General features: G+C 41.8%; 1 protein-coding gene across 6 annotated transcripts in view; it reads right to left on the bottom strand.

Moving 5' to 3' along the window:
- LOC142879402 (CUB and sushi domain-containing protein 3-like) overlaps nt 1–26,400 on the bottom strand; it is a 194,173-nt gene that overhangs the window by 124,878 nt on the left and 42,895 nt on the right. For 4 of the 6 annotated variants that reach the window (XR_012925297.1, XM_076012676.1, XM_076012678.1 and 1 more), the window contains exons 5-19: nt 26,113–26,377; nt 18,288–18,400; nt 16,999–17,076; nt 15,554–15,641; nt 14,827–14,951; nt 14,148–14,269; nt 11,153–11,256; nt 10,092–10,204; nt 9,618–9,800; nt 8,698–9,024; nt 8,045–8,239; nt 7,411–7,549; nt 6,441–6,628; nt 3,490–3,678; nt 1,736–1,852 (exon numbers count right to left, since the gene is read on the bottom strand). Coding sequence is in view for 5 of the 6 variants with exons in the window: in XM_076012676.1 (XP_075868791.1) it covers nt 1,736–1,852; nt 3,490–3,678; nt 6,441–6,628; nt 7,411–7,549; nt 8,045–8,239; nt 8,698–9,024; nt 9,618–9,800; nt 10,092–10,204; nt 11,153–11,256; nt 14,148–14,269; nt 14,827–14,951; nt 15,554–15,641; nt 16,999–17,076; nt 18,288–18,400; nt 26,113–26,377 (2,346 nt within the window). In the remaining variant the exon portion in view is untranslated. The remainder of the gene's footprint in view (nt 1–1,735; nt 1,853–3,489; nt 3,679–6,440; nt 6,629–7,410; nt 7,550–8,044; nt 8,240–8,697; nt 9,025–9,617; nt 9,801–10,091; nt 10,205–11,152; nt 11,257–14,147; nt 14,270–14,826; nt 14,952–15,553; nt 15,642–16,998; nt 17,077–18,287; nt 18,401–26,112; nt 26,378–26,400) is intronic. The other 2 variants (XM_076012679.1, XM_076012680.1) reach the window with 1 other exon arrangement.

Raw genomic sequence — 26,400 nt, 5'->3', positions numbered from 1 at the left:
CTCTGGTAAATGGTCCATTTGCAGTGTGCATTTATATTTGGCTATAATGCCAAGAACTGACTGCTTTGCTGCACGATTTCCTGAATAATGAAGGGGGGAAATCGCTGCTGCGCCCATTAGATGCTTTGGTTTTATATTCCAGAGGGTATAGCTAGCATCATGCACAGCACGCTCACCAGACACGTTCGTCCTGATGATAAATACTGAACTACTTCAAAGATCTTCAAAATAATCATTCAGAGGCTGGAAGACGATTCACTAGGATATTGCATGTCTTTAAAGCTACTTGTGTGTGTGTGTGTGTGTGTGTGTGCTCCTCTTGAGCTTGTAGCAATTTTTCCTCTCCTTCAATTACTGTTGAGTTAATTTTCACACACATGAAAAGATAAAATTAGCCTCTTGAATTGAAAAATAAAATAAGCTCAACTCAACTCAACATAAAAAAAAAAAAACAATCCATCATCCACTAAGCAGGACAGCGGGGTGAACGTTCACCATCCCGTGTTTGGCAAAATTCTGATATTCTCGTAGCTTGTGTGATTTGCAATGAGCCGAGAGCTGCAACACGTCGCACACAGGTGCTAGTAAACACTCCTTCAGTGTTTGTGGCCAGGAGAAGACGACTTAATGCACTAAATGTCTGCACTTCTGTGTTAGTTGTGAATGCGGCACAGGTGGTGATTCACTGTTCACGCGCACGGTTAGCTTTGTTCATGAAAGCGTTCAAAAGCTAAGTGCGCACAATCACAATTCCTTCCTTCCCTTTTTGTGGTGAAGCGCACAAAAATTCCCGGCTGTATCACATTCTAACAAACAGAAACAGCAAAGAAATAGTTCATTTCATTACTCACATTCAAAAGACGACACCTGCGGTCAAAGATGAAATGAAAGAAAACCGATGTACTACTATGTGCTCTAACCCATGAAATCATAATCTTTATGAGGAAGAGAAAGCATGGAGGGCCAGACACGATCAGCGCGTCTTGGGAATAATCCCAGCTGCTGATCACATAACTGATAGTAAACGCCTCGATAACAAAAGCAATGAAAAAATATTGATGTGTAGAGAAACCCCAGATACTGGCTTCTCCTTGCAGAAAATCTTCTCAAATATCAAAGTTGCTAAATGAGCCAGGTGAAAAGGTGATTGAATTCGGAGTAGTGAATGCTGCAAAAAGCTCTCATTGATTAAAAAAGAAAGTGGACCACCGTATAATATTGACTTAAATAGTTTTTCTAGCGCAGGACCTGCTGATAGGAAAGACCAACACATTAAAACCCAGTTCTCCAATTGTAATGCGTAGCTCGAAGGAATCACACAGTTCATGTTTGACTATGTTACCACCTCAGTCTGTAATATTATTCTGGCCATTTGCCACAGATTTGAATTAAGTGCATATAAATCATTTCTGCTTTAGCGAAATACGTAGGCGATACACTTCTCATTTTAGAATAATAGGTTCCTGCAAATGCTCTTTCAATCGCTGGTAAGGCTGTTGTTTTAATATATGGTGCAGTTAATTGGCCGTTGATAGGGCCGCCAAGTGCTATCGTGAATGCAAAAGACGTGCGCTAATCGAAATCCCTGCAAGTGAAAATTCACGTGTCTTAAATATATCTCTTATTCTGCAGGCATTTTTTTTTTCCTCCTTGCAGGGAGCTCACGAGTCTCTCGCTCCAGGACCCAAATTGCATACGTGTGATGCTTTGCTATTCTAGTGGGTTTTTTTCCTACCTTTTCCATGGCTGACCTCCACAGTCCACGTACAGTTAAGAGAGTTGGAATAGAGCTCTGGATAGCCTGGCGATAGGATGATCCCTCTCGGTCCTCTGATATCCCCACCGCAGGATGCTGAATAGGGAGGAAGGAGATAATGAACGATGGGCGCCGATAAGTGAACCAATAAATCCTTCAGCCGCAAACAGCCGTCTGAATGAATAATGCATTCCACTCATATTACATCACGCCCTGCCACTTTTGATGCGCACCTGCAACTTTGCAACACAATATGTATTTTTTTTTTTTCCACCAGCCAACCAATCCCATAGCCAGAAACACTAAATTATTCATTCGTTTATGCATCCGCATATTGTGGGATAATAATTTGAGAGCGTTTGGTCTTGGGGGGGGGATTGACGCACTCGCAGCACCAACGGGGCCACAATCATGACGGCCAAGTTACAAATAACTTCACCGTCTTTACCAAGCGCCTTAACTCATCAACTCAAGTTAATGAGGTAGATCTCCACTGCCATTAGAGACTGAGGACAGTGGGGTTAATGGCGGCTCTGAGTGAACTTTTCTTTTTTCTTTGATTGTTTCGAGCGGCTAATACTTTTCTTGGGCTTCCATCGCGTTCCAACTGAAAAGGTCGCAGTAAGTAAATACCGCACTGAGGTGCTTTGACAAGCCTTTTGTTTCGTTGCGGTCGGCTGAGCATGTGTTCTACGCGGGTGACCGGCTCAACGTCTTTGTCAAAACAACAATCTCAATAAATATGAAAAGCTTGATTCTTCTCCGCGCTCTCATTCTCAAGGAAATAGGTGTCAGCTGATGCTGTGGAGGATCACTGAGACGCCCGAGGCTCCACAGCTGCACACAACCACAGCCCTCTTATCTGCCCCCCCCCCCCCCACACACACACACACACACCTCCCCCACGCTTGAGTTCTCCAGTAGGCGCGGCGCATCAATGCCTGAATCCTTAACCGCCAACAAAATTAAAACAGATACATTATTGATGGGCCAAAATTACATAAAGTCATTAAAAGTGGATGAGTGCACTTGGCAAACAATCCACTTTGGAGGCCCTGTGGGCAGAGAGCCAGGACATCTGGCACTCACCCACCTCGGCAAGCAAAACCACCTTAGATGTTCCAGAGCTGCCCGTCTGGCCGCGGCTGCATCGCATGCACGATGCGGCGCGCCACCGCCATCCTTGCATGTCTTCTGCTTGTTAAATGTTTTCAAACTGAGCGATGGGTGAAATCGGATCATAGACGCGCTTTGCGGTTTTGTGAGTTGCAGCCGCGATACCCGCAATTATTTCCATGATTGCCTTTGAACGGCACAATGGGAGAAAACCTCGCGTGACAATGCATGCAAAGCATATTTTCAGGAAAATAAACCCTGAACTGGAAGATTTGCAGCCGAGCATAACGTGAATATTTTAAATAGTTCACAAGATCCCCAAGTTCTTTGGTAGAAGAAAACAAAAAAAAAGACCTGCTGAGGGTAATAGCTGCAACTTCCTGCCAGCACATCCGTGACTCCACTTTTCAGAGACTCGACAATAAATAAAGCAATGGAAGGCGCTGCTGCTCCGAGAGGAAAGTTGCTTTTTGCAACATTCATTTGAAGACCTCTTTCTCGTGACAGACTCCCTTAAAGAGACAGTTCAACATTTTGCCAAATTGGCCTTTTGCCATGATCCCTCTTCTGTATAAGATAATGGACAAAACCGGCTTGAACTCAACTGGTGCACTTACCGTCACAGGTTGGCAGAGGGTGACTCCAAAAGTGGTTCTTCTCGCAAACAAGCGGCTCGTCGTGGCTCAGCCGGTATCCTGTGTCGCACTGGAAGGACACCGTGGAGCCGATGGACAGATCATGGCTCAACCTGATGCCGTTCACTGGGATACCAGGGTCCATACAGGAGTATGTGTCCAGGGTGACCACTAGGGGAAAAAATATATCCAGTGTCATATTGAATGCTTCTCGTTAAGTGGTGCATTTTCATTGCATTTTTCAAGTTCTCTTGTAACTCAGCAGTTTCATGATCTGTGCTTTGGGTTGTGCATAAATATTTCATTGTGATGAATCATACGGCTTTCTATGCAGCGGACAAACTTAATTTTCGTCAAGTGACTTATTTTTTCCAGTCTATTAGTAAAAGCATGTCAGATTGGATTCCACTTGTTATACCTACTTGTGGAGTGTTGAGCGACGGAGGCACAACCCGAGTCTTACGGCATTCGGGAGACATGAAGTAGCAGTTCTATTTTTGAAATCAGGAGAATTTCTAGGCCAAATTCAAATGAACGGGGGGGGGGGAAACCTTTGATGTTATTACAGTCATCGCCAAAAAGGTAGGTCTCAGGTTGCATACATTAGAGAGGAACAGAAAGCATTTTTAAGTTAGAGACTTACTTTGGCTTTTATTTGAACTTTTGACATGAAGTACTTATTTTAAATAGCAAAAAAATGCATTAAAAATATAATTCAAATACATATTTTACAAAAAGGGACACAATTCAGACAACTACAGCTATGTGATAAATTGATAGCACCGTTCACTTGAATATAGAACATCACAGAAGCAGATTTGGGCTCCTTCAGGGTGAATGGGTGGTTTCAATCTTCATATATATATATATATATATATATATATATATATATATATATATATATATATATATATATATATATATATATACATATATATAAATATATATATACACATTAGCCTGGTCGACTCCAGTTAAGTTTTAATCGGTGCTCTCCTTTAGTCAAGTTATGAACTTGTTACTTATTGCAAGTGACAGATGGGTAGAGACGACATTTGTGACCATTCTGTCCTTCTGACCATAAACACACTGTATGTACTCTTTGCTACAGTATAAACATGCTTCTTTGATGACTGTGTTTGACTATGCCAACATGAGACACTTAATCATGGAGTTTTGAGGGTGGCTGGTGTTGAGCTAGTCAGTGGACTTGGAGGAGACAGAAACCATGGAGTTGGAAATGATGTGGCTGTTAGCAGCAGCTGTCAGCGTCTGTGACACTTTCCTTAAATGAGCTCCCTGCCGATAAGAGTGGAAGTAAAATTAACCTTTTTCACTTATTTTTGCCATTTGACTCAAAAAGGTCTTTTGGCTCTTGTGGAGGCAGGTTATTAGTCAAGATATGAGGCACTAAAGGTTTTAACACAGGCATAACTGCTGGACAGGATGTCCTGGGGTGAATTTGATCCGGCGTCTATGTGACTACTTGATATTCTCATTGACGCAGTTCATTACTATATAGAACGCAATATACTGGTACGGCGGGAAAAAATTGTGATAAACTACCTAGGCGTTGGCGGTATTGCATCATGGCAAAGGGAAGTCTTGTTGCTGCATAGCGTTGCATCAGAAACATGGAACATCAAAGGTAACACAGCACCCACTCACACTCAGCAGTCGGTGAGCTATACATGGCTTACAGTGCTAACAGTACTCTTGCACAGATGGCTTCCTCCGGGATATTTATATTGCCTTTGTTGAGTAATACTTGGTATGTTTTGTTGGAATACAAATTGATTTTGCCTGAGCGTGCCCGAGGTAAAAGGCGCTCATTGATCACTGCTGGCACCTGCCTCTCGAGGACAAATTGTGGTCGGGATAAAAAACTAATGATATTGAGAAAATGCGAAGTGGAGGAGTGAGATTAAACACAAATGAAATATAGTGTCACGCATACTGCATTCTATAATATCCTCTTTACTTTGTAAAACAACCTCACGTTATATGTCATAGCCATATGACTGTGTTCACTTGCAATTGCTAGAACTCTTAGCCACACTATCGAGGGCCAATTTTACAAATGAACTATGCCAGGTCCCCCTAAAGCATTTTAGTAATAAAATATGCTCTAAATTGCAGTGGAAGCAGCTAACATGATCTTACTGTTATTGCTTTTCAGTCGTCTCATCAACAAAAGAAAGATGCACTTGAGAGTGAAAACACAATAAGGCAAACGCACTTGCGGGTTGCCTTCAGTCAATAATACAGGCATAATGACAAATTCCACCTTATGAATCACATCAGAGTGACAAGGCTAAATGGTGAGAGTGCAAATAATTGCGAAAATAAATCTCCATGTCCAGAACATGCTGGTTGTTTTCCCTTTTTCAAAGACCATCACCTTAACATACATCAATGTCCAGCGGCTGCACCAAAATGACATTATTTAACTGTCAACAGATGACAAAACACAGATAAACGAAAATTTATTTAAGTTTGTTTAAATTAATTAAATAAATTCTTAATTGTGTTATTTTTTTTTATAATTTGAAAAAGATAATTGTTGAGGGTCTCAGTTTTGAGTCTTTATTCATAAAATTAACAGAACTTTATCCTGACACCAAAGTATTTAAGCCAGTTAAAAAACAAACATTTGAAAAGATGAAATTTTGACTTGATTCTATTTACAACCAGAGGTCGACTGGGACAAAAAAATGAACCCTGGCATTTCTGGCTCATGCCAGCAAAACAATTAATTAACACCGACTCCAAGAGCACCATTCTTGCTGCTCCCACATGCATACAACATCAAATAAACCCTTTGGCTTTGTGCATTTGGCAGCTTCAGATTCCAATTATCCATTTTTTTTCAGTCACTGCAACCCAAAAAAACCCAAATTAGAAGTAAAAAGAAAATAGTAGCATATTCTTACCTTCATAGAATATCTTGAAGCCACTGTTTGATCGACTGTTATCAGTGGTGAATAACAGATAAAGAAAGTTACTGCTACTGAAGAGGAACTGTGGAACTTGAGTGCCATTAAACGATCCAATCAGGGGCGAGAGCAGATTGGAACCATCGTGTACCTCCAGGAAATCATAACTCAATTCAGTTTGGAACCTTAACAGACAGAAAAAAGCAGAGAAAGTGAGCTGCAGAATAGATACCTACTTGCATTCCAAAAAATACATCTTTGACAGATTAGAAATTCTAAAGGTATCCAGCTCATAGAGTCCAGAAAGAAAATGGGTTGACTTTAAAGAGACAAATGAGAAGGAGTAGCTTTGAGAGGCACTAAAATAGCTTTTGGCGCACCAATTATTGCAATAGCAGGAGATCAATGATCTTCTTGGAAATCTGACACGGTATAGATCCGTATTCAGCCTCCGGTCTCTACATCATGCAAGTGGCATCAGCCCTTGTTCCTTTATCACCATCAATTTTGTGGAAAAATACCACGCGGCAGGAAAGGGTCACCCGTCTTCATGTTATCAAGGCAAGGAGGAGAGTTTCCCTTACGGGAAACAACAACTTCTTTGTTCACAAAAGATGCCGCAGCACTGAGACGCAGTTCTTATCTCTGTTCTGATAAAATATAAAGATTTAGATTTTCCTTTTATTTTGCACTGACATTTCACAGACAGAGAAAACAAAAGCAAAAAAAACCCAAAACAAAACAGAACACTCATGGCTTTAAAACTCACACAAGGGTTGCCCTGAATCTAAGCCACCATGTATTGTTTTCAGAACAAAGCACATATATGTGTCTGTATAAATAGGAGACTGCGGCTGAGTGATGCAGTACAACAGTGGACTAGCACGCACGCACAAAAAAAGTCAGCGCAAGCCCTGCCTATATCTTTGTTTCCACAGCTCAGTAGTTGAAGAACTGTCTCACAAACCTGTCAAAGCTGATCTTGATGGAGTTTCCTGGCTCAGCCTCAATGACCCACTCACAACTGAGGGAGTCTTTGTAGTAGCCTGGCCACCCCGGGGAAAGGATGACACCAGACGGCCCTGAGTAGTGACCTCCGCACGGAGCTGAACGGGCAAAGAGGTGGAAGAATGGTGGAACGTGTGAAGACAAAATAGCAATAATCCTCAATATGTCCAGATATTTGCAGATGTAATAAAAACTCTACTTCCAACAATAAACAAGGTTTGTTTGGTCAAAAAGAAACTCCTTGATTGAGCTGTACAGGCCATAGAAAACGAGTGTTTCTCTCACTCAGCCTGAAGAGGCCATTTTGGCTCTCTTCCCCAGTTTTCTCATAATAGCACCCTTTAAAGGTAGTAAAGAAGAGACCAGCAGAGACGAGGAGAGCAAATATGGTCTTTGTTCACATGAAACACACTGAGGAGAACAAATGTGAGTAAACACAGGACCAGACCTGGCCAAATGCCAGCAATCCGCCTGGTTCGGGTTCACACAGCATCCACAGCTGTGCTCTTACAGCTGCTTTCTATTTTGATCTGTGCCTTCTTTCTTACCAAACAAACACTTGTCAGGCTTTTTTTTTTTCGAGTAGTTCATACCTTCACACTTGGGAATGAGACCACTCCACATCACCTTGCCTTCCTCCAAATGGCAAGTGATGGTGTCGGCTCCCTGGGTCTTAATGAAGCCTTCCTCGCAGACCACAGATATGGAGCTCCCCAGCTGGAAACTGTCTCCGAAGCGCCTGGCGTTCAAAGGTATGCCCGGGTCGGGGCACTCATTACGCCCAAAGGCTTGTGATGAAAAGAAAAAAGGAACAAGATCTAGCGACAACTCGTCTTGTGCGCAATGAAGAATGGCGTCCTTGAGGGGCAGGCAGATAAAAGGGAAAATGGATGTTTGCAACCAGGGAGAAAAAAGGAAAATCAAACGAGGTCGAGACTGTGTACGCGAGAATGTCAATCGAACCTCGTTGTGCCGTCGCCATAATGATAAAAAACTATTACAGCGGCGTTGCGTGAGGTCTCAGGAACAGCGTGCACTGTTTTGTTGAGGCACTTAAGCTTCACACGCAGTGCAGTCAATTAGCCTGAGCTAAAAATGAGAACAAACGGGACCAGAGTGTGAATGAGTGCAGGGCCTCGTACAAACCTCATCCAACCCATCAGAAACCCATCACGCTGGATATGTTTATTGATTAAACATTCCACATAAAGAAGAGCTACAATAAATTCATCAAGCAGGATCTTACTGCTGTAGGTGATGTTGAATCCTCTGCCAGACATGGAGTGATCGGCCTGAAACTCCAGCTGCAGGACGTTGCTGTTGGATGTGAGGTGAGAGGGAACCTCGGCGCCGGAGAAGCGGCCCATCAGCGTGGTTCCCGACTGCTCGCCGTCTTTGATGGTGAGGAAGTCGTAGGGAGGCTCCAGGTCAAAGTCGTTGAACGCCAGGTGAATTCTGGTGCCGGGCTCGGAGATGATCAGCCAAACGCAGTTGAGGTTGTTCCCGTAGCCCTCTGGGTAGTCGGGAGAGAGCACGGTCCCCATCGGCGCCGTGAAGTTGGAGAAACAGGGGACTGGCGGAATAAAAAGAGAAAAAAATGGAAATATCTATCAAAAAGCTGTGACAGCAAGGGAGTTTGTTTCGCAGCTACACAGCGACTGATCATGTGACTATGTACACTGTGGATTCCTGCCATGACAGGCTCGGACTAAAAAGTGCAGGACAGAAACAAACTGTCAGCAGTGTGTAACCAGCTCAGCGATAAGGAGACAAGCGTGTTCCCACGGGTGCTGACTGGCTGGAGACAAGAAGCTGCGAGGGGGGAAAGGGGCTCCGGATTGAATCCTCAAAAATACAGACAAGTGATCAGCGTCCCAGTGGGCGCATTTCACTTGACAAAAAAGATTTCCCCCCCCCCCTCCCGGATGTAATATACTGTATGTGATAAGACATAACTCACAGGAACGCTGTGCCGAATGTGGAGAAAAAAACAGTGTTCATTAAAAATCTCTGTTGCTTGACTTACTTTCCTCTGCTTCAAATGGACCTTGTTTAATTTCATTATTTACCAACAAGGTGTGAGTGTGAATGTGAGATCTTGCCAAAACATGACTGGTCACTACTATTTTCGTTTTCTTAAACAATACAATCAAGTGTTGGACTCACAAATGCAGATGGGGATGTTGGCCGACCACTGGTTGTTGTTCTGGCAGGTTATCATCTTCTCGCCGATGAGCTCAAACCCAAACTGGCACTCGAAGCGAAGAACGTCTCCATTCAGAAAGCCACTGCCCTCCTGGAAGCCGTACAGGGGCGTCCCTGGGTCTCCGCAACTCTCTTTGTCAATCTCTGCGGGAGTGGGAGTCAGTCGGCGGCAGTAAGAGGGGAAAGAAGGGAGAAGGAAAAGAAGAGGATTAAGGTCTAGCCAAGTCCTTCAAGCTACTTTCACCCCTCACTTCCCTCTGTAACATTATCTATAAAGGTCCAGGTGAGGAGTGTGCGAGCCTGGCTGGGTGGTGGAGATATTTCAGGCAAGACGGGCAGAGCGACAGATGGACAGGACAGTGAAAGCATCAGTTTTCTGAATGAGACAGATCCAGGCGTGAGAAAAATAAGCAGAGATCATATCGGCCGGTGTACCCTTATAGTTGATCTTAAAGCCAATTGAGCCCACACTCTCGTCAGACTGAAGGTGAAGCCACATCTGATGGGACATGCTGACGATCAGGTCTGGTACAAAGCTCCCAGTCAGCCTGGAGGTCACAGGAGACAAACACATTGCAAAGCAGTTGTCAATGTCTGTGATATTATATATTAAATACATTTCAGGTCACAGTCTAGTTTGGAATCCCCCTACTGAAAACAATGACTTTTCAGTTTTATCGCTTGTAACTGGTGCACAGCAATGGCATTTTTAGATTTGAAATAAATGTATAAATTCATAAATTGAAACACTGATGTTAACAAATATACTTTTAGAATAAAAAAAATTATAGAAGTTCTAGTTTTTCATTAATATAGAAGCTACCAAACACTTATGAACGAGACATTTTTCTCTTAAAATAATGGAACTGGAAATTGTCATAACGTCTATTTACAGTCTGCTCTTCATTAGAAAGTCTGTATTGTCTGTTGCTATGATTCCACGCCTGAGTTACCGCAAAACAATTAATTGGAAAAAAGACTTGCATCAACAGCGTATCAATTATCCCCTTTAATTTCTGCTAACTACACACGCACAGTATCTGCTCTCTGACTGTACACAATTAAGAATGAGAACGCTTGCTGAATTCATCATGTGCCCTTAACATTAGCCTCAGCTACAAAGTCATTAGCCTGTGATCTCGTCGCGTCTCCTGGCAGGACAGAGCTGCGAGTGCTCACATTTGTATAGTTTACATTGCGCGTACAATTTATATGCACAAAACTTAACAGTCCAAATGGAGCGAAATCTCAGCAATCCAAGTACAACATATAGTCAATATTTACATGCTGTAATGAATATTCTTGTGCTCGGGCAAAAAATGGATAGTGGCAAGGGAGGATGAAGTATTGTGTAGCTTCTTATTTAATTTACTAATTAATCCATTATAAGTTCCCTGCAGAGTTTGGTTTGACCTTTTCAAATAACAAAACACCGATCCAACAAACACAGCTGCAGATCCTAAAAAAAAAGAAAAGAAAAGTGAAAGAATACTTACACTTGTATTATAGTTTTAGAATCACCAACTTCTCCTCCATCTCCAATTGTGAGGGAGTCGTACCCAATTTCCAAGTCGAACTCTTCAAAGTTGATCTGAATGACCTGAAGAAGGAGAAGTAGATTTTATCGGTGTTCTTTCACAGATGTCAAAGATTTTGAGTTGATTTTATTAATGGAATTCAATTCTGAAAAAAGGTCAGACTGAGAAGTAAAAACTGATTATTTGTAAGGTTTTTTTGTGTCAAATAAAAAAGTGAAGGCTTTCCTTGAGTCAGCTCGACTTAGATGAATGTTTAACAGGACGATCACAGCAAAAGAAAAACTGAAGACTTTCCTGCCTCACGTCTGATGTAGAACAAAACTAAAACATTCAAAGTTTTTATGATTTATGGAGGAACTACAACACAACCTCAACTCAAACTCTTCCCATTAAATTCTTTGAAAAATGCTGTGAGAAACACTTCACGGGCTCTGACAGCAGACCCAAGACGCATCTCTCTAGACAGAAGAAGAAAAAAAGACACTGTATCTTTACATTATTTTACAGCACAAATCAAATTCAAAGGATAAAACAATGAATCACAGCCTTTTAACGGGCCGCTTGCACATGCCAGGCAGATATTTTTGTCGCCGGCATATCCGTTTCAGAGAAAAAACCCATGCACAAAGCACAAAGATGACACGTTTATTTTGAGAAAGTGCTGATGTCAATAATTATCGTGCGCAAACTGAGTCTGCCGCAGAGACGCAACACAATGGATCTGCCATCATCTCAGCAGACACTTTGTCTGCAGCGGGCGACGTGACGACTCGATGACCGGCGCACGACGGGCTGCTTCCTCGACTGTCTGTTTTGTTGAAAAGCGGGAGCAGCAGCGCAAAGCCACGGCACTTGCCAGTCCTGCCGAGTTTGGATGCGAGCCGGTTGGTGAGCTATTGTTTGTCAGCGAAATGATATTTAGCTGCTGCGCTCGTGCGCGCGGGACTCCCCGCCGCGCCGGCAGAGGCCGACTTGATGTTGGAGAGCCGTAATGACATTAGGAAGGCAGCTTTGGCATGCACACTGAGGGGAATATGTGCTCTCATTTAATCATTATTTTCATTTCTCCAGCCGCCTCACGCTGGATGGGCGAATCGCTCAGCTGCAAACAGTTGCGGGGCCGCAGCGATGTGAATTAATGAGGGACAGTAACAACAAGACGAGTCCAAATACATGCATATTCTATGTAACCTTTCGCCACTTTGGGAAGTCCAATAGGCAAAAAAAAAAAAAAAAAAAAAGAAGAGCATGCGTGCATAAATTTGTATAACTTAGGGGAGTTCCTTTGCATAAGCTCAATGCCACAAGAGGGGAAAAGTCAAAGGCGAGTAGTTTACTAACCCACAGCGTAAGTTCAGCCTAATCCCAGCTGGGAATGGCATTAATTGGTGAGGAAAACGCTGGATCAAAAAATTCCGGGCCTTTCAGTCCGTCTCTATCTGATTTTACTTGCGCAGTGTGGAACACAGTGCCCAAAATATGAAATATTCAGTTTAGTGTGCGTAGGGCATTTCACATGCGAAGCAGGTCTCTGCCGCTACGCTGCGCTCTTATAAAGCCACTTGTTCCGGGAGTCACTGAGGTGACGACGGCAAGGAAACGCTGCCTTTCAGAAGCCGCAGAAACTTTTCGAGCGCTCCCATTGGTTGGCTGCCAGGACTGGATACGTGCTGTGGGCGACTGCCAAGGTTGCCACTTTACCACAGAGGTGGACTCTGCTTATGCAAGCTGCAGTTGGTGACATCATACCCGTGTTGCTGATCATACTGGGCACAACAGTGTCGACCGACAGCACCGCCACCTTCGACACACCTGTGCTTCGTATGTCCGAGCTGCTGACAGTGACGGCACCAGTGGTTCCCAAACTAGTTGGGTCCAAGGCAACCCAATAAAAAAAATTGGTTTTCATTCATGGCACCAACTTTAAATCATGACATTTTCCCATTGCATTTAATCTTTTGTATACCTCTTCATATTGTAACTGTCCTAACTTTAAAAATGTTTTAATGTTTTATAAACGCTGACTGAATGTATTTTTTTATTGATAAGTAATGCCACATTATCTAAATATATTCATCACATGTAAAACATATTTCAAGTGCAAACTATTGGAACTCATAGCCACCTGAAAACTAATCTCTTGTACTTTGTCTCATGAACACAATGCACTCTCTGTCTCATTTTGATTTTTTCAGCCTCTTAAAATATCCAATGTCTAAATAATATAATTTTGGAAGTCACACAGGAAATTTCCATTCGTTACCTAATTGCTTTGCGGTGTCCCTGACTTGCTGTCACAGCACCCACTTTGAGAAGCCCTGCTCTCGACAACTACTGCCTTTCCTGTCACCTATGAAAGGAACAGCCTGTGAAGCCACAAGCTCCTGCTGCCATGATGAGGAAACCACTGAGCTCACTGTAATATTCCTAACACTCTCCTTTTGCATCATATTCTCCCCAAAATAGAATAAAACATCAGCGTTAAAAACAAGACATTTAAGAGTTTTCTAGAACATAGTGAAAACAATGCGTTTACTCCTGAAAAGACTTTCCATTGAAGCAGATTTTAATAAAATAATTTACTGAGTCAGCTGACCAAAGATCTTCCAGGAAGAGAATCCAGAGATGCAGGGAAAAGACTGAGAAATCCCGGGCACCTTTTGAAAGGATGCAGGCAGCAGCAGCAGCAGGTTGTTGCCTGAGGGTTGCAGGCAGCGGCTGGGCTGCTCTTCATACAATTGTAAGAGCCCAAGTGTAGTCACCTTCACTTCAGAGCTGTCTTTGCAGTGACTGCATGCAGGCATTCCCCAATTTTCAGAATTCTTTGAAGCCTCTCTTATGTAGGTTTTATGCAAGTATTTTAGAATTCTGGCGTAAATATTCCTTTCAGCCCAACCCACAAAAAACCTGTGCACCAAAAGAATGAAAGCTTTGGTTTAAGCAGATGTGGTACCTTGTTTGGATCACTGGCCGTGATGATCCACACACACTGGGAGTTGCTCTCATACTGGATGGGGAAGTTGGGAGATGTGAAGGTTCCAGAGGGTCCCTGCAGATTTGATCCACACGTTTTCACTGAAATAAAGAACAAAGAAAACTGTCAAACATAAGATCAAATATAACACTGTGCTGACGTAGTTTAATCCATGTGTCTATACCCATAGACATATAGACTGACAGATATACAATCACACACACACACACACACACACACACACACACACACACACACACAATCGCATATTTACATATTAATACATATATTACATACTGTATATTGAGCCATAAACTGTCCACTGAAATTGTAAAGGTCATACATGAAAATAAATGGTACATTTACTGAGAAAATGCAGACAGGGCATAGTAACAAAATAATAAAAGATTAAATAGTGTTGCACTGGCACTGCAAAAGTCCATTTGCTACATGTTCATTAATCAAATTCTAAATGGTGTTTCAGGTATTATGATGCAGAAAAAAACGGGGCATTTTGATGGGAAAAAGCTCGGCACTGCAGCAGAGGCTTTCATACATAATTAACAAAAATGAACTTTCCACTATCTGCAAAGAGTCTCTCACCAGAGGCAGTGCCTTAATCAAACTGTTTTATTAGCTCCACAGAAGCCTGGCTCACCCTTGCAGGCAGGTCTGTGGTCGCTCCAAGCCGCAAAGACTTCGGCTACTCGCTGGCAGGTAATCGTTTTGGAACCCTGCAGCACATGGTCTTCATCACAGGTAAATTGAGCAGTGGCTCCAATGCTGGGAGGGGGAAAAAAACAACAACACTATTACGCCCAAAAAAGCAATCAATTTCTCGGAAAGGGTCTTTGATTTGATGAATTATCAGATAAATAATTGATTTGATGTCATTTATTACAAGCAGGAATTGTTGTGTAGTGTAGTAATGTAGATTTTTTTTTGTAATTCCTTCCACTCTAACAACATTAACTTGAAGTTCCCCAGCAAAAGAACAGGAAAAAAATGACTGATGCAATGTGCACTTTTGCATATCAACCATAAAACAACTCAATTACATCATAGACATACGGAAGGAGAAGGAGGGAGAAATCATCACCCAACACAATTAAATATCTGTGTTAAAGATGGAGGCTACCGATGTTTAAATACGTGTTAAAGGGAATACATGTTGACATTCACAGGAGTCGAATGAACATTAAAAAAAATGAACGTAACACAATTGTTCATGGAAAAATCTGGCTAAATAAATGCAAAGAACTGCAAAGAACTGCAGGTTCGACATTGTATTCTGCTGTATTTGCATGGCGGGCACGTTCAACCTTTCAACACTTCCCTCCACTATCCGAACTCTGTCACTGCAGCTGCTGGAGCACAAAACTTACCTGAAGTCGGAGCCGATCCGTTTGCCATTCTCCGGTTCCCCCGGGTCCGGGCAGTAATTAGAGACCTGTTTGACTCCTCCTTCATTCACTGACGGGAGAAAGAGAAGGACACAGAGGGCAGTGAGAGGGACGCCTTAATTGTAAAAATCCCAAAATTGCTCTACTTTCAAAGGAAACAAAGACGTTGCTGTGAATTGAAATTTTTTTCTTTGAGGTAAAAAAAAAAAAAAGCACTCTGGCCCGTTTGCTTGAATGTTTAGCAGCGTCAGAATCTGGGCATAGGAATCACACAGTTATACAAATTGACCACATCTCTCAAGTTTTCAACTCGGAGGGGGAACAGCTGCCAGTTATTTGGCAGCGCCACTATGAAAACACGCTCCCATGTTGTGATATCTGGGTGAACGCTGAGGGTAAAGGCAACTCTCCTTTTGGAGGAACGCAGAGGAAAGTGTACATGGTCCCAGTGGGGACTCAAAGGATTAAATAACCTTCAGCTCTCAATTGACGGAGCTTCATAATCACTCTTTGACACCCTCTTTGCACAATAATTGCTGACGATGCAGATACAGATTGGTGAAGAGACAATAACAGATATCTTTCCATAGGAAGGACAACTTTCACTGAGGTATGGATTAAAAAAAAAATGGGTGGATCACACCGTGGTGCATTTCCGACTGCAAATCCACAATCATCTGTGAGACGTTACCTCGCACACAGAGCAATTCTTCAGGGAGGGGAGAAGCTCTACCTGTACATGTTCTCTTCATAGATTCCTTGAAGTCAACTGCTGCGGGTAACAATGCAGTTAAGAGTTTTTCGTAATAAGTGAATGTGTCATTGATGTGGTGCGTCTCTGCGTAGGAAAGCCACCAATACACATCGTCATTGGCAGGTTTTAAAGGCTTGGGCATAAATGATTCCTCGTGCGATGCCAACCGTGTGACAGATACACTCATTAGACAACCGCTTGTTAATTAGAGGGTTGAGCACACGGTGCAGTCGGGAGTTATGAGTTGCACTGCTCCACAACCAATTAGAATATTTTAGACGCACGCAAAGCATTGTGGTCACTTGCCTTGGCACCCAACTAGTGGTGTGTGTGTGTGTGTGTGTGTGTGTGTCGATCACACAGTTCATGGACATCAGTTAGGTGCAGTCAGGATTTTAGACCTGACAGAATTGTTCAAATAAAAAAAAAAGAAAAAAGATGATTCCTGCGAGGGTTGCAGTGGACCAGAAAGAAAGAGTGACTGCACTTCTGCAAAATCTAGTACTGTAGCTTGAGTCCAAATAATGCACCAAAAGAGACATGGAAATAACAGTGACCCTAGTTGCATTAAAAAGAAAAGAATTAAAATGATAATATGAAAAATATATAATATAATAAAAAAAAAAAAAAAACATACAAAGACAGTTACATAAGAAAAACATAAAAGACTTACTTAAAGACAGTTTGTTAGTGTTGTCCTTTCCTGGTAATAATTTTACCCCTCTGGATTTAAGCTCTCCAGAGCTTTTCACTGGTCGAGAGCAATAGAAAGAGTTCATTAGATAAATAAGTTACAGTATTAGATGTGAGAAGATACAGTACAAATGTTTCTTTCTCTGCAAGAGACTAAAGGCCCTGTGTAGAAAATGAAAATGTAATTGCTACTGGTGGACATTCTTCTTCAAAAAGAGATGAGTCCACTGGCTCTCTGATGCATCCTAAAGGGGTTGCCCCGACACTTCTGCAAAATGGAAATGAGTTCCTCACTTCTCTTTGTTTGTTAACATAACGCAGACACATTAAGGAGCGGAGGAAAATTGATTGTTCAGAGGAGATTTTATGGTTTTCAAGCTTTTGAGCGGAGTAGCGCGCAGAATCAAAGAGCAGCCCGAGGACTGCAACACAAAATCTTAAGACAGCCTAATTAAACAGAGCAGCGGCCAAACTGCAAAGAAAAGCCAGGTGATGCAAGTGGCTGTCATCGTTTTCGAGCACCCACAAAATAGCCAAATGCAATTAATAATAGATCAAACAACAGCATCTTTCTGAATTGGAAAACACTGGGCTGAAGCCTGTCGGAAGAAGACTTTACATCAAGTGGCCGACTCATTGTGTTGGAAAAACAAATCCAGCTGCGAGTCTGTTTGGAAACTAGATGAGGCTGGTTCTACATTCGTAACCCTCCTCTGCCCCAGAATTGGAGAAATAAAGCTTGTCGAAAGTTTCAAAAAACACATATTTCCCACTGCATAAAACTGAACTGCAAAGGACGAGAAATGTAGTGCAATTGATTTACAGCCAATTTCCACACATGGATTTAACTCTTGGTATTAAATTTGTTTATCATGAAGGTGCAGGATTCACTTCGGGCTCAGGTCCAGGCGTTTTGCTTGTTTGCTGCGCAGTATATTCTGATTTTGAAGGCATACCAGCCAACAATGTGAGGGTAATGGATTACTGGACTGCCAGAGCTGAGTTTTTGGAAGGGTGGAGGGAGTCTACAGTATTTATCTCTAAAATGTTTGATTAAAATGGCCCTTTGAAGTCGACGGTTTGAAGCAAGAAACAGGTCCATGGCCTCTCCGGAGGGGGCATTAACCAAACTGTTTAATATTCAGTTAACAAAGATCAAAAACCTGTTTAGTAATGACTGTTTTTGTCTCACGCAAAGGTCCTTTTTAGTGGAAGGAAAGAGGCGGCGGCTTCTATTACGATGTGCAAATGAAGCAATCGATGTCTTACCTTGATACTGGGCCCTGAAGCCTTTGTGCCGGTGGTTACTTTCTGTCACAAAATGCAGCCGCAGCCAGTTTTTGTTGCTGATGATGGGCGGTGGAATATTCATTCCAGTTAGCCTGAGGGGTAAATGTCAAGAAAGACCCGTGTCAATCTCTGGAAAGCTGAGGTTCAATTATATCTTATTAATGGTGAATACAATCAGCCAAAGACGACACCGAAGAGCCACTTCTGTGAAAATCACTAGAGAGTTCAAAGCCTGAGGGAGTCAATAAGGGAACTTAGGGAAGTATGACAGTATTAGTATGACATTTAGAAGAAGAAAAAAAACGGTGGTGGTTTGTTTACCGCTGTCCGTCCTGCGCTAAGTTCATGTAACTGGAGAAATGCATGCAAGCTGTGTAAGGGCCATTTTCCTGTGTCATTATGCAACTGCTGGAGCAAAGACCCATAGTTATGATACAGACCCTAAGTTGGACTGGTAAGGTCAGTCTAGGCTGACATTTGAAATTTCCGTGCTGGTTTATTTCAACTGTGCTTAAATGGCAGTTTGATTTCCGATAATCCTCAATCTGATCCATCCCATGAGAAAATAAATGTAGGTTTTGAAAAATTGATAAAAAAAAAGGGAGTGATTTTTACACAAAAGGTGCCCTTTTCTCTCTTGTGTGTCACAGATAAAATGCTAATGACTCACACCGGGGGCTCCGAAGGAGTTTAGCCAGCGCAACATATTATAGAAAAGAGTGTGAAAAAAAAAAGACGACATGGACATTTCAGGAAGAAGGAGGACCGATGTAATACATTCAAGACTGACGGAGGAGACGAGTGTTGTCACAACAGCAAGTAGAGCAGAGGAAATGAAACGCGATCTGCCATCTGCCAGGGGACTGACTACAAAGGCTACATTTCTAAGTACCGGGCGTAAATCATCCCCATGTCCGACGTTGATGTATAATTATGCTTGCCGCACAAAGTGAAGCAAAGAGCTTGTCATCATAGTCAACTGTGGAGACACGCACTAATGGTTGTATATGGTCTGCAGCGTGTAGAATCATAACATAATCAACTCTTATTTATTAAGATTACAGCAGGCCTTTTCCTCAGAGCACAGCTCATGCTGAGCCAATAAGACTCACAGCTACTGAGGACCAGCTTCTCGCACCCTGTTTCTAACTTCCTTTTAAAGTCGTCCAAAGCAGGCGGACGAGCATCTTGGAAGAGGCTGCAAATAAAGAGCAGCTTGTGTCCAGTGTTCCTCTCCACCGTATAGTTTTTATTTTATTTATTTTTTTTATGATTTTAGAGGTTTATTTTAGTATCTGCAACTTTTCAAGGTGTGCAGTAATGCCGGGACAGCAAACGCGGTGGCACAGTTCAACAGCAAAACTAAAAATAAAGTGTTGATATAAAGTCAGAGGAAAGTCCCAGAGAAAACAGAATATTACAGTCAGCAATAAAGATGCTGATTTATCGCCAACATGACCACCCCGTGGAACGGAGACTGCAACAAGTGCTCACAAAACACGTGCGAACTTTGTGCTCAAATCTGACTCTACCGTGGCACATTGAGGAAATTGCTGAGAGAAACTGGCCGGGCCTCGAGATGGGAAGGATTCTGTTCTGTCGTAAAAGCATCTCGCAATTAGGTGTTCTTTTCAAATAATTATGAGATAAGAAACACAAAAGAAACTGAAAAAAAAAGACTGAATCTCTGTGTACAACACAGTCACTGCAACTGCCCTATCTGACAGTTGCATCAGCACCACGGACAGCGCTACACATCAAGCAATGACATTTCTGTGTCGTTTTGTCATTCTCAGACTGATACAAACCTGCTGCGTGATGTCAACAAACATTCAGAGAAGAAGATAGAACACGACAGACACTGAACAGTGACAGTCGGCAGTGTCTGATAACAGCACCGTGACTGTGACCGTCAACCCCAGAACTACAGGGTTTTTTTTTATATTCCTCATTTAAATGCAGACAATCAGGTACATCAACATTAACACCAAAGAACAAAGTAAAACAAGTGAAACACTGCAATGTAGTGAATGTAGTGATAGTGTAGTGAATTCGAGGCTCCTCTTCAGAAAATTTAATGAACTATGACCTTCACAGGTGAGCATAGTTTGACCTTCTCTAAACTTCTTCTACCTCTTCTTCTTCCTCTCAATGAATCGACCACTAAATGTTCTGCTCCTGTGACAGTTAATGCTCTTCATCATGTTGCCTACATTTGACATCATTGTTTTAATACACTGTCTGAGGTGAAGAAACAAAATGTGCATCCTCTAAAATAACCCACTTGATGATTTATCACTGTTGTATAAACTTCATACTGCTTTTTCTATTGTTTATAGAGGAACTTACTTTTTCTTGGATACCAGACAGAAGAGTTTCTTAGTCTGAGGTTTACAATAGCTGATCCTTTGCACTACCGAACTGTGAGTGGCACCATGGGTATTCTCGTCTGGTAACAAGGAATATATAAGTTGCGTAATTCCTGCTTGTTTTTGGTTTGTTCATGTTTTGTACAGTCGTTTTAATAGCTGCACTCTCTCTGCTGCCCTCTGTTTGCACAGTGAGAAAATGCGGCAAGAGCACCACTGCCTTCATTTGCTGTGCAAACACCAAGTAAAGGTCCCCAAAAGAAGTAAACTGAACGCAAAGACGACAAACTTACAGTATCTCATTTGAACAGCAAGACTGACGACTTGCTTGTCAGTTTTGTTATTTTCAATCATTTGTTTTGAATATGAAGGCAATGGAGGTAAAGTAAATGAAGTTGAATGTAGCTAAACATGGACGGTGTTGTGCTACAGATTACAATCCCAAACAGGAAATGAGAATTCTGCATCCTGTTTTTTTCACATTTCATTGTGTCAAAACTGTTCCTTATTCATCATAATTATGATGCATTTCTCCACAACATCCAGACTGGTATTGTGTCATTGTACCTGCCAAGTAAACAAATTGCTTATGGAAAAAACGAATGCCCATTCTCCCATGAAACCAGTGAATGCAACCCACTGTTTTCACACTCTATATTCACCACCGCAGGAGCATACTGGAGTCTAATGGATGAGCAACACATTTTCCCATTGTAATGCCATGTTTTTCCACCCCTGCACAATTGTTTGGACTGTTTACGCGTGACTAAATGGGTATGCATTCTGGCATTTTCTGGACTATTGTTTCTGGAGTACTGTTGCACTTCTAATTGAATTAGAAGTAGTGTCAACCTTTGCAAATTCATAATTGCAAAAAGACTGATATGAAATTAAAAGAAAAGTGTTTACAACAAGGTCAATCTGTCTGAAATTCGATGCTAGTGATGAATTGCATATTTCATCTTTCATCAAATTGTGCAGCCTTTATTATGTTTCTTTCCAGGTTTAAGGTGCGTAAAGAACAATTTGTGGATTCTGTGACTGGTTTGCTTAGAAGATTGAAGACTACTGTGATTAAAGTGATGGCATCAGGCATTGAGGACGGGAGGACATTCACACCAAATACCCCATTAAAAAGTCCTTGTGTGCAGAAATTGGGGCTAAATGAATCACAATTTGTCACAGCGACAAATTATAACAATTCAATTCATTTTGCTCAAAACATGTCGAAAAAAGAGGGAAACCTCTGGCAATTTAAAATAATAGAAGTGGAAATCATGCTGCTGTTCAGTATTCTACAGTGAAAACTCTTCGATCTGGCCATTCGTGTGGACATTCGTGTGGACAGCAGTTGGCACAAACCATCCTGCCTAACGCACCTCGGCTCTACATTTCTCTAGTGTTTCTCTGTCTGTGGGAAAAACAACTTTCAAAGGCTTTCTAAAATTTGCAATTCTCCTGCGGATATTAAAAAATAAGTAATAACTTTGAAGTAAGCAGTTTGGTAATCAAAGACAAAGTTTAACTGCTGGCCATTATTTCACAGCCTCTGTTAAATATTTTAACATTCCCCTTAAAAATATTAAGTTACTTCATTGGAACCTTTTTAATTATCAGAGACTTAATATGGGCTGTTTAAAATCAGCCCAAAAACATCAAAAGTATTATATCAAAATATAGGTAAACTAAAATTTTAAAACTAAATATCACTGACATGCAGTGCCTGTAAGCATGAAAAGTGTATATCTATAAATCCTTTCAAAATTCTTGTTTATTGTGAATAAAGTGATGCATCATCGCTGCTTGTTGTTTTTGCCTCTTTTTCTTTTTCTGAACACAAGGTCAGAAGAAAAACAAAGCACAATTGTCTTTGGTCAGTCTGGATTCCAATGTTGGCTTTCTGAAGATGGAAACAGAGAGTAGAGGGGGAAAAAAAGAATTCTACAGTTTGCACATCAATTTATGTCTTTTACCACATCAGCACTCCCTCCCGTCCACAGAATGAAATCAATAAACTCCCTCACAGAGATGTGAGAAAGGTTAAAGCAAGGATTTAAGTAGCTTAGTTATATTTCATGGCCTTTCATATAAACATAGCTTGAAAAAAGAATAAATAACAATAAACCTACTTTAAAAAAATTTTTTCAATGTGTTTCAACAGAAAGCTTGATTAGTGGGTCAAAGATTAATGTGTGTGTGTGTGGTTTTTTTTTTGCACGCTACAATTGCTAAGAGCAGATGCTGGCCTGCCTCTCCGCTTCCAGGCCGTCAATCATCGTTAAACAGCTCTAAACCTCAAGGCTAAATTGACAGTTTGCTCACCTCTCTCCGCCTACAGCCGCTTCTACGCTTTTGCTGTCAAAAGGCCTTGCACGCGGTGACAGACAATCGTATAAAGAGTGGGGGGATGGTTGGGGGCGAAAGCGACGAAATAGAAAGACGAGAGAGGGAGAGCGAGGAGGAGTATTGAATCTGTTGGTTTGCCTGCTTTTTGTTTACCTGAACAAGTTGGAGCCATCTCCCTAGAAGTGTGTCCCCGATGCGGTCATGCTTGCCTGCTCCCACTTGGATTGAAGAGCTTAGAACAGAACTGTGTCTGACAGCCGCTGACATTTGGTAACATAAATAACATCAACATGGAGTTTCGGGGCATTGAGGTGATGTGTGGTGACCGCTCAGGTGGCATAAATAAAGATGCTGCTTGTTCCAGGGAGGCCCAGGCTGCTCTTAAAACCAGGGCTGCAAACGGCCTTAGCAACGTTTCAAATAACAGCTACAGCCGCGGACGTTCACGGTTCAGCCATTAACCAAGGTGACGGATTTTCAATTAATAGTTGCTGCAATCCTAACACACCTATTATATGTGCACATGGTGAGCTTTATTGCGTTTTTGTTTTGCCAATCTGGGTGTGTGTGTGTGTGTGTGTGTATGTGTTCGTGCGTTCATTGAATATACAAACTGAGCTGCACGTGTCCTTAATAATGACTCAGTTAAGGCCTAAATTCTGCATCTGGATTTTTATGTTTCACATTAATTTCTGTCCCTCTGATTCTTCTTTTCTGTTTCTACCAGACTATTAGTTAACATATTGAGGTCTGAGCCCCGAGTCTGTTTATGCTGGTGTGTGTGTGTGTGTGTGTGTGTGTGTCTTTAAAGAATGCAACTGCGCATTAAATCTGCCGGGAACATGGTGACACTGTGCAAAAGGCTAATGAGATAAAGGCTGTTCCAGGCTGCAGCACATGTTTTTTTTTAAAGAACACAATGACTATTTGAGAGTTAGATGTTGGTAGGTAACTGGAGAAAAAGGTGCATGTTTCGTGGTGACAGTTGACAGGGACAACACCAAATGAAGGCAACTTTGGCTGAAAAAGAAAAAGTTTTGAAGGCTTTAAATAAGGTCACAGGAATATATCTTATTATGAAATTCAGGAAAAAATGGTTTGAAGTTTTCTGAGTTGGACTCCACAATACTTTCAGATAGTTCCAAAACAAAAAATTGAGCTGGAAAAAAAATAAATCAAGCTACTTTCAGCAGTGTAGTAGTGTGACACCAGGTAACATTTAGAACAACAATCTCCTCAAACAAGAACAATGCTTTCAGCAGAACAAAGAAATGCTGAGGACTGTTGTTGTTCAACCCCATCAGTAATGGTTTCAACCACTCAGAGTCGAATATCTAGACTGCAAGAGGCAAGAAAAAACACTTTGAGCGGATGAATTTTAGCAATCGCAGCTGCCCCCTCAGAACTGAGCTGCGCTGCTTCCATGTTTGTCCACAGCAAACAGCTGATACTTTGCACTTGACCAGCGCCAACACCTTAACATAAAATTAACATATAATCGAAAAACACAATACTTGAGTTTTCCATCAGTGGTGCCATATTTCAAGGTTCCCTGTTATGACTAAAACACTGTAATTTTGACCTGACCACTGGTGACTCACTGTAGCTATTGTATCGAAGTAAATCATATGCATGCAAGGGTTGATACGTTTTTTTTCCCCTCATCTTTAAAAAGAACTGACCCAACTTATGTACCTACTTAAAGGAGCCCATTGGAGTGCAAGGTGAATAGCAAGTCTTAAAACCTCCTTTAGACCCAATTCTCAAAATTTCTTTATTTTTTTGGTCGTGACTTGCGCCAAACGATGCATTGGGTGCAGAGTAAAAACAACTCGAGCTCGCAAAAGGTGTCAGCCAATGTGCAAGCTGAAATAGGAGGTTATGGACAACAACAAGGACGCGGTAATGAGTGGCTGCTTCAGTCAGGCCACAACTGACGGACAGCTTTCAGGAAGAACACTGAGTCATGTTGGATGAAGAAAATGACCATAATTAAAACTTTTTGTCTTTGTCTCGGATAAAAGAAAGACTCATGGGGATGTGTGGGCGTCTATCCAAAAAGAAAAAACAAAACAAAACATCTTTTTTGAAGCTGATGGCAAACAAATCAAAATGAAATAATTTTTTTAGTGATTTAAAACAAATCAGTATTATGAGTTGACTTATTAATCAAAATGAGGCAATTTGTAGGCAAAAGCAGACAGTCAGGAATACATAAATAAATTGCGTGCACGCATACACAAACACAGACACAGTTTAAAAAGAAAACATTCTGGAAGGTGATCAAAAGTCTAAAAAACATATGTGCTTTCTCTCAACAGACTGTCGTGGACTCCAGAGACGCTGGAGATAAAAAGAACATTTGCAACGTTCCTAATGATCATTTAGGCCATTTAGTTGATCAAACAGAGTGCGTGATTTGATAAAAGAGACATTACAGACCACAGAGAGATGGGGGTCTCATCTTAAAGCCAACTCCCCTACTTTTGAGACTAATTAACATCTTTTTATCTTCATTTTGTGTTATGCAACTCCAAACGTATTAAACATCCTTTTAGGGGTTGAGACAGTAAATTTGCTTTTATCTCTCTTTCTTTTTTCTTTTTCTTTTTAAATACTTTACTCTCATTTCTTAAGAACCCACAATGATTGACGCAAACGTATTTTTTCCATTCTTCATAAATGGCAACTTGCTCCTGTTAATCAAGGTTTCGAAACTACCCACTGCACCTTGAGAGCAGGAAACATAATTGGAATATCTTCACTTGATTAACCTAATTTGTCCAAGGCACAAATCATCAGACATTCGCTGGATAAAAACACTTCCCTTGTTAAACATGTCAAATGATATTTCAGGCCTGCGCCTTGGCAAATTAGCCAACGCTCATGATAACCCATGGACCTCCTTCAACTTTAAATTACATTTATGTGGGTCCTGAAAAAGTATGATACAATATCTATTAAGAATAATTGTTTGCATGTTTCTCTGTGCTATCCTTGTTCAACATACTTTTGTTCTTTGAGATTGTAGTAAGGTTTGTACATTTCATTTTATTTTTTGCAATGCCCGTCTCGCCGCTCCAACTCACCAGATCGACGGCGGCTCCGATCCTTCAACCTCCAGATAATCGGACTTCTCCTCCATCTGGAACTCGGTGAAGACGAGGGAGATGGTATCGCCTGGATCTGCCAGTACGGTCCACTTACACTCCCCACTGCTGCCGAGGCCACCGGCGGCGCCACCTCCGCCACCGCCACCACCTCCCCCAGCACCAGGAGAGTCACCGCCGGGGAAATCAAAGCTGGAGATGAGGCCACTGGAGCCCCTCAGGGTGCCGCCGCACGTGTCCTCCGCTGTCAGTCACCGAAGAGAAACG

Source organism: Nelusetta ayraudi, unplaced genomic scaffold (genome assembly GCF_046127955.1).
Source record: "Nelusetta ayraudi isolate G7.1 ecotype Tasmania unplaced genomic scaffold, CSIRO-AGI_Nayr_v1 ptg000136l, whole genome shotgun sequence".
Lineage (NCBI taxonomy): Eukaryota > Metazoa > Chordata > Actinopteri > Tetraodontiformes > Monacanthidae > Nelusetta > Nelusetta ayraudi.
Note: the sequence above shows the minus strand (reverse complement) of the source record. Positions and strands in the feature narration are given on the sequence as shown.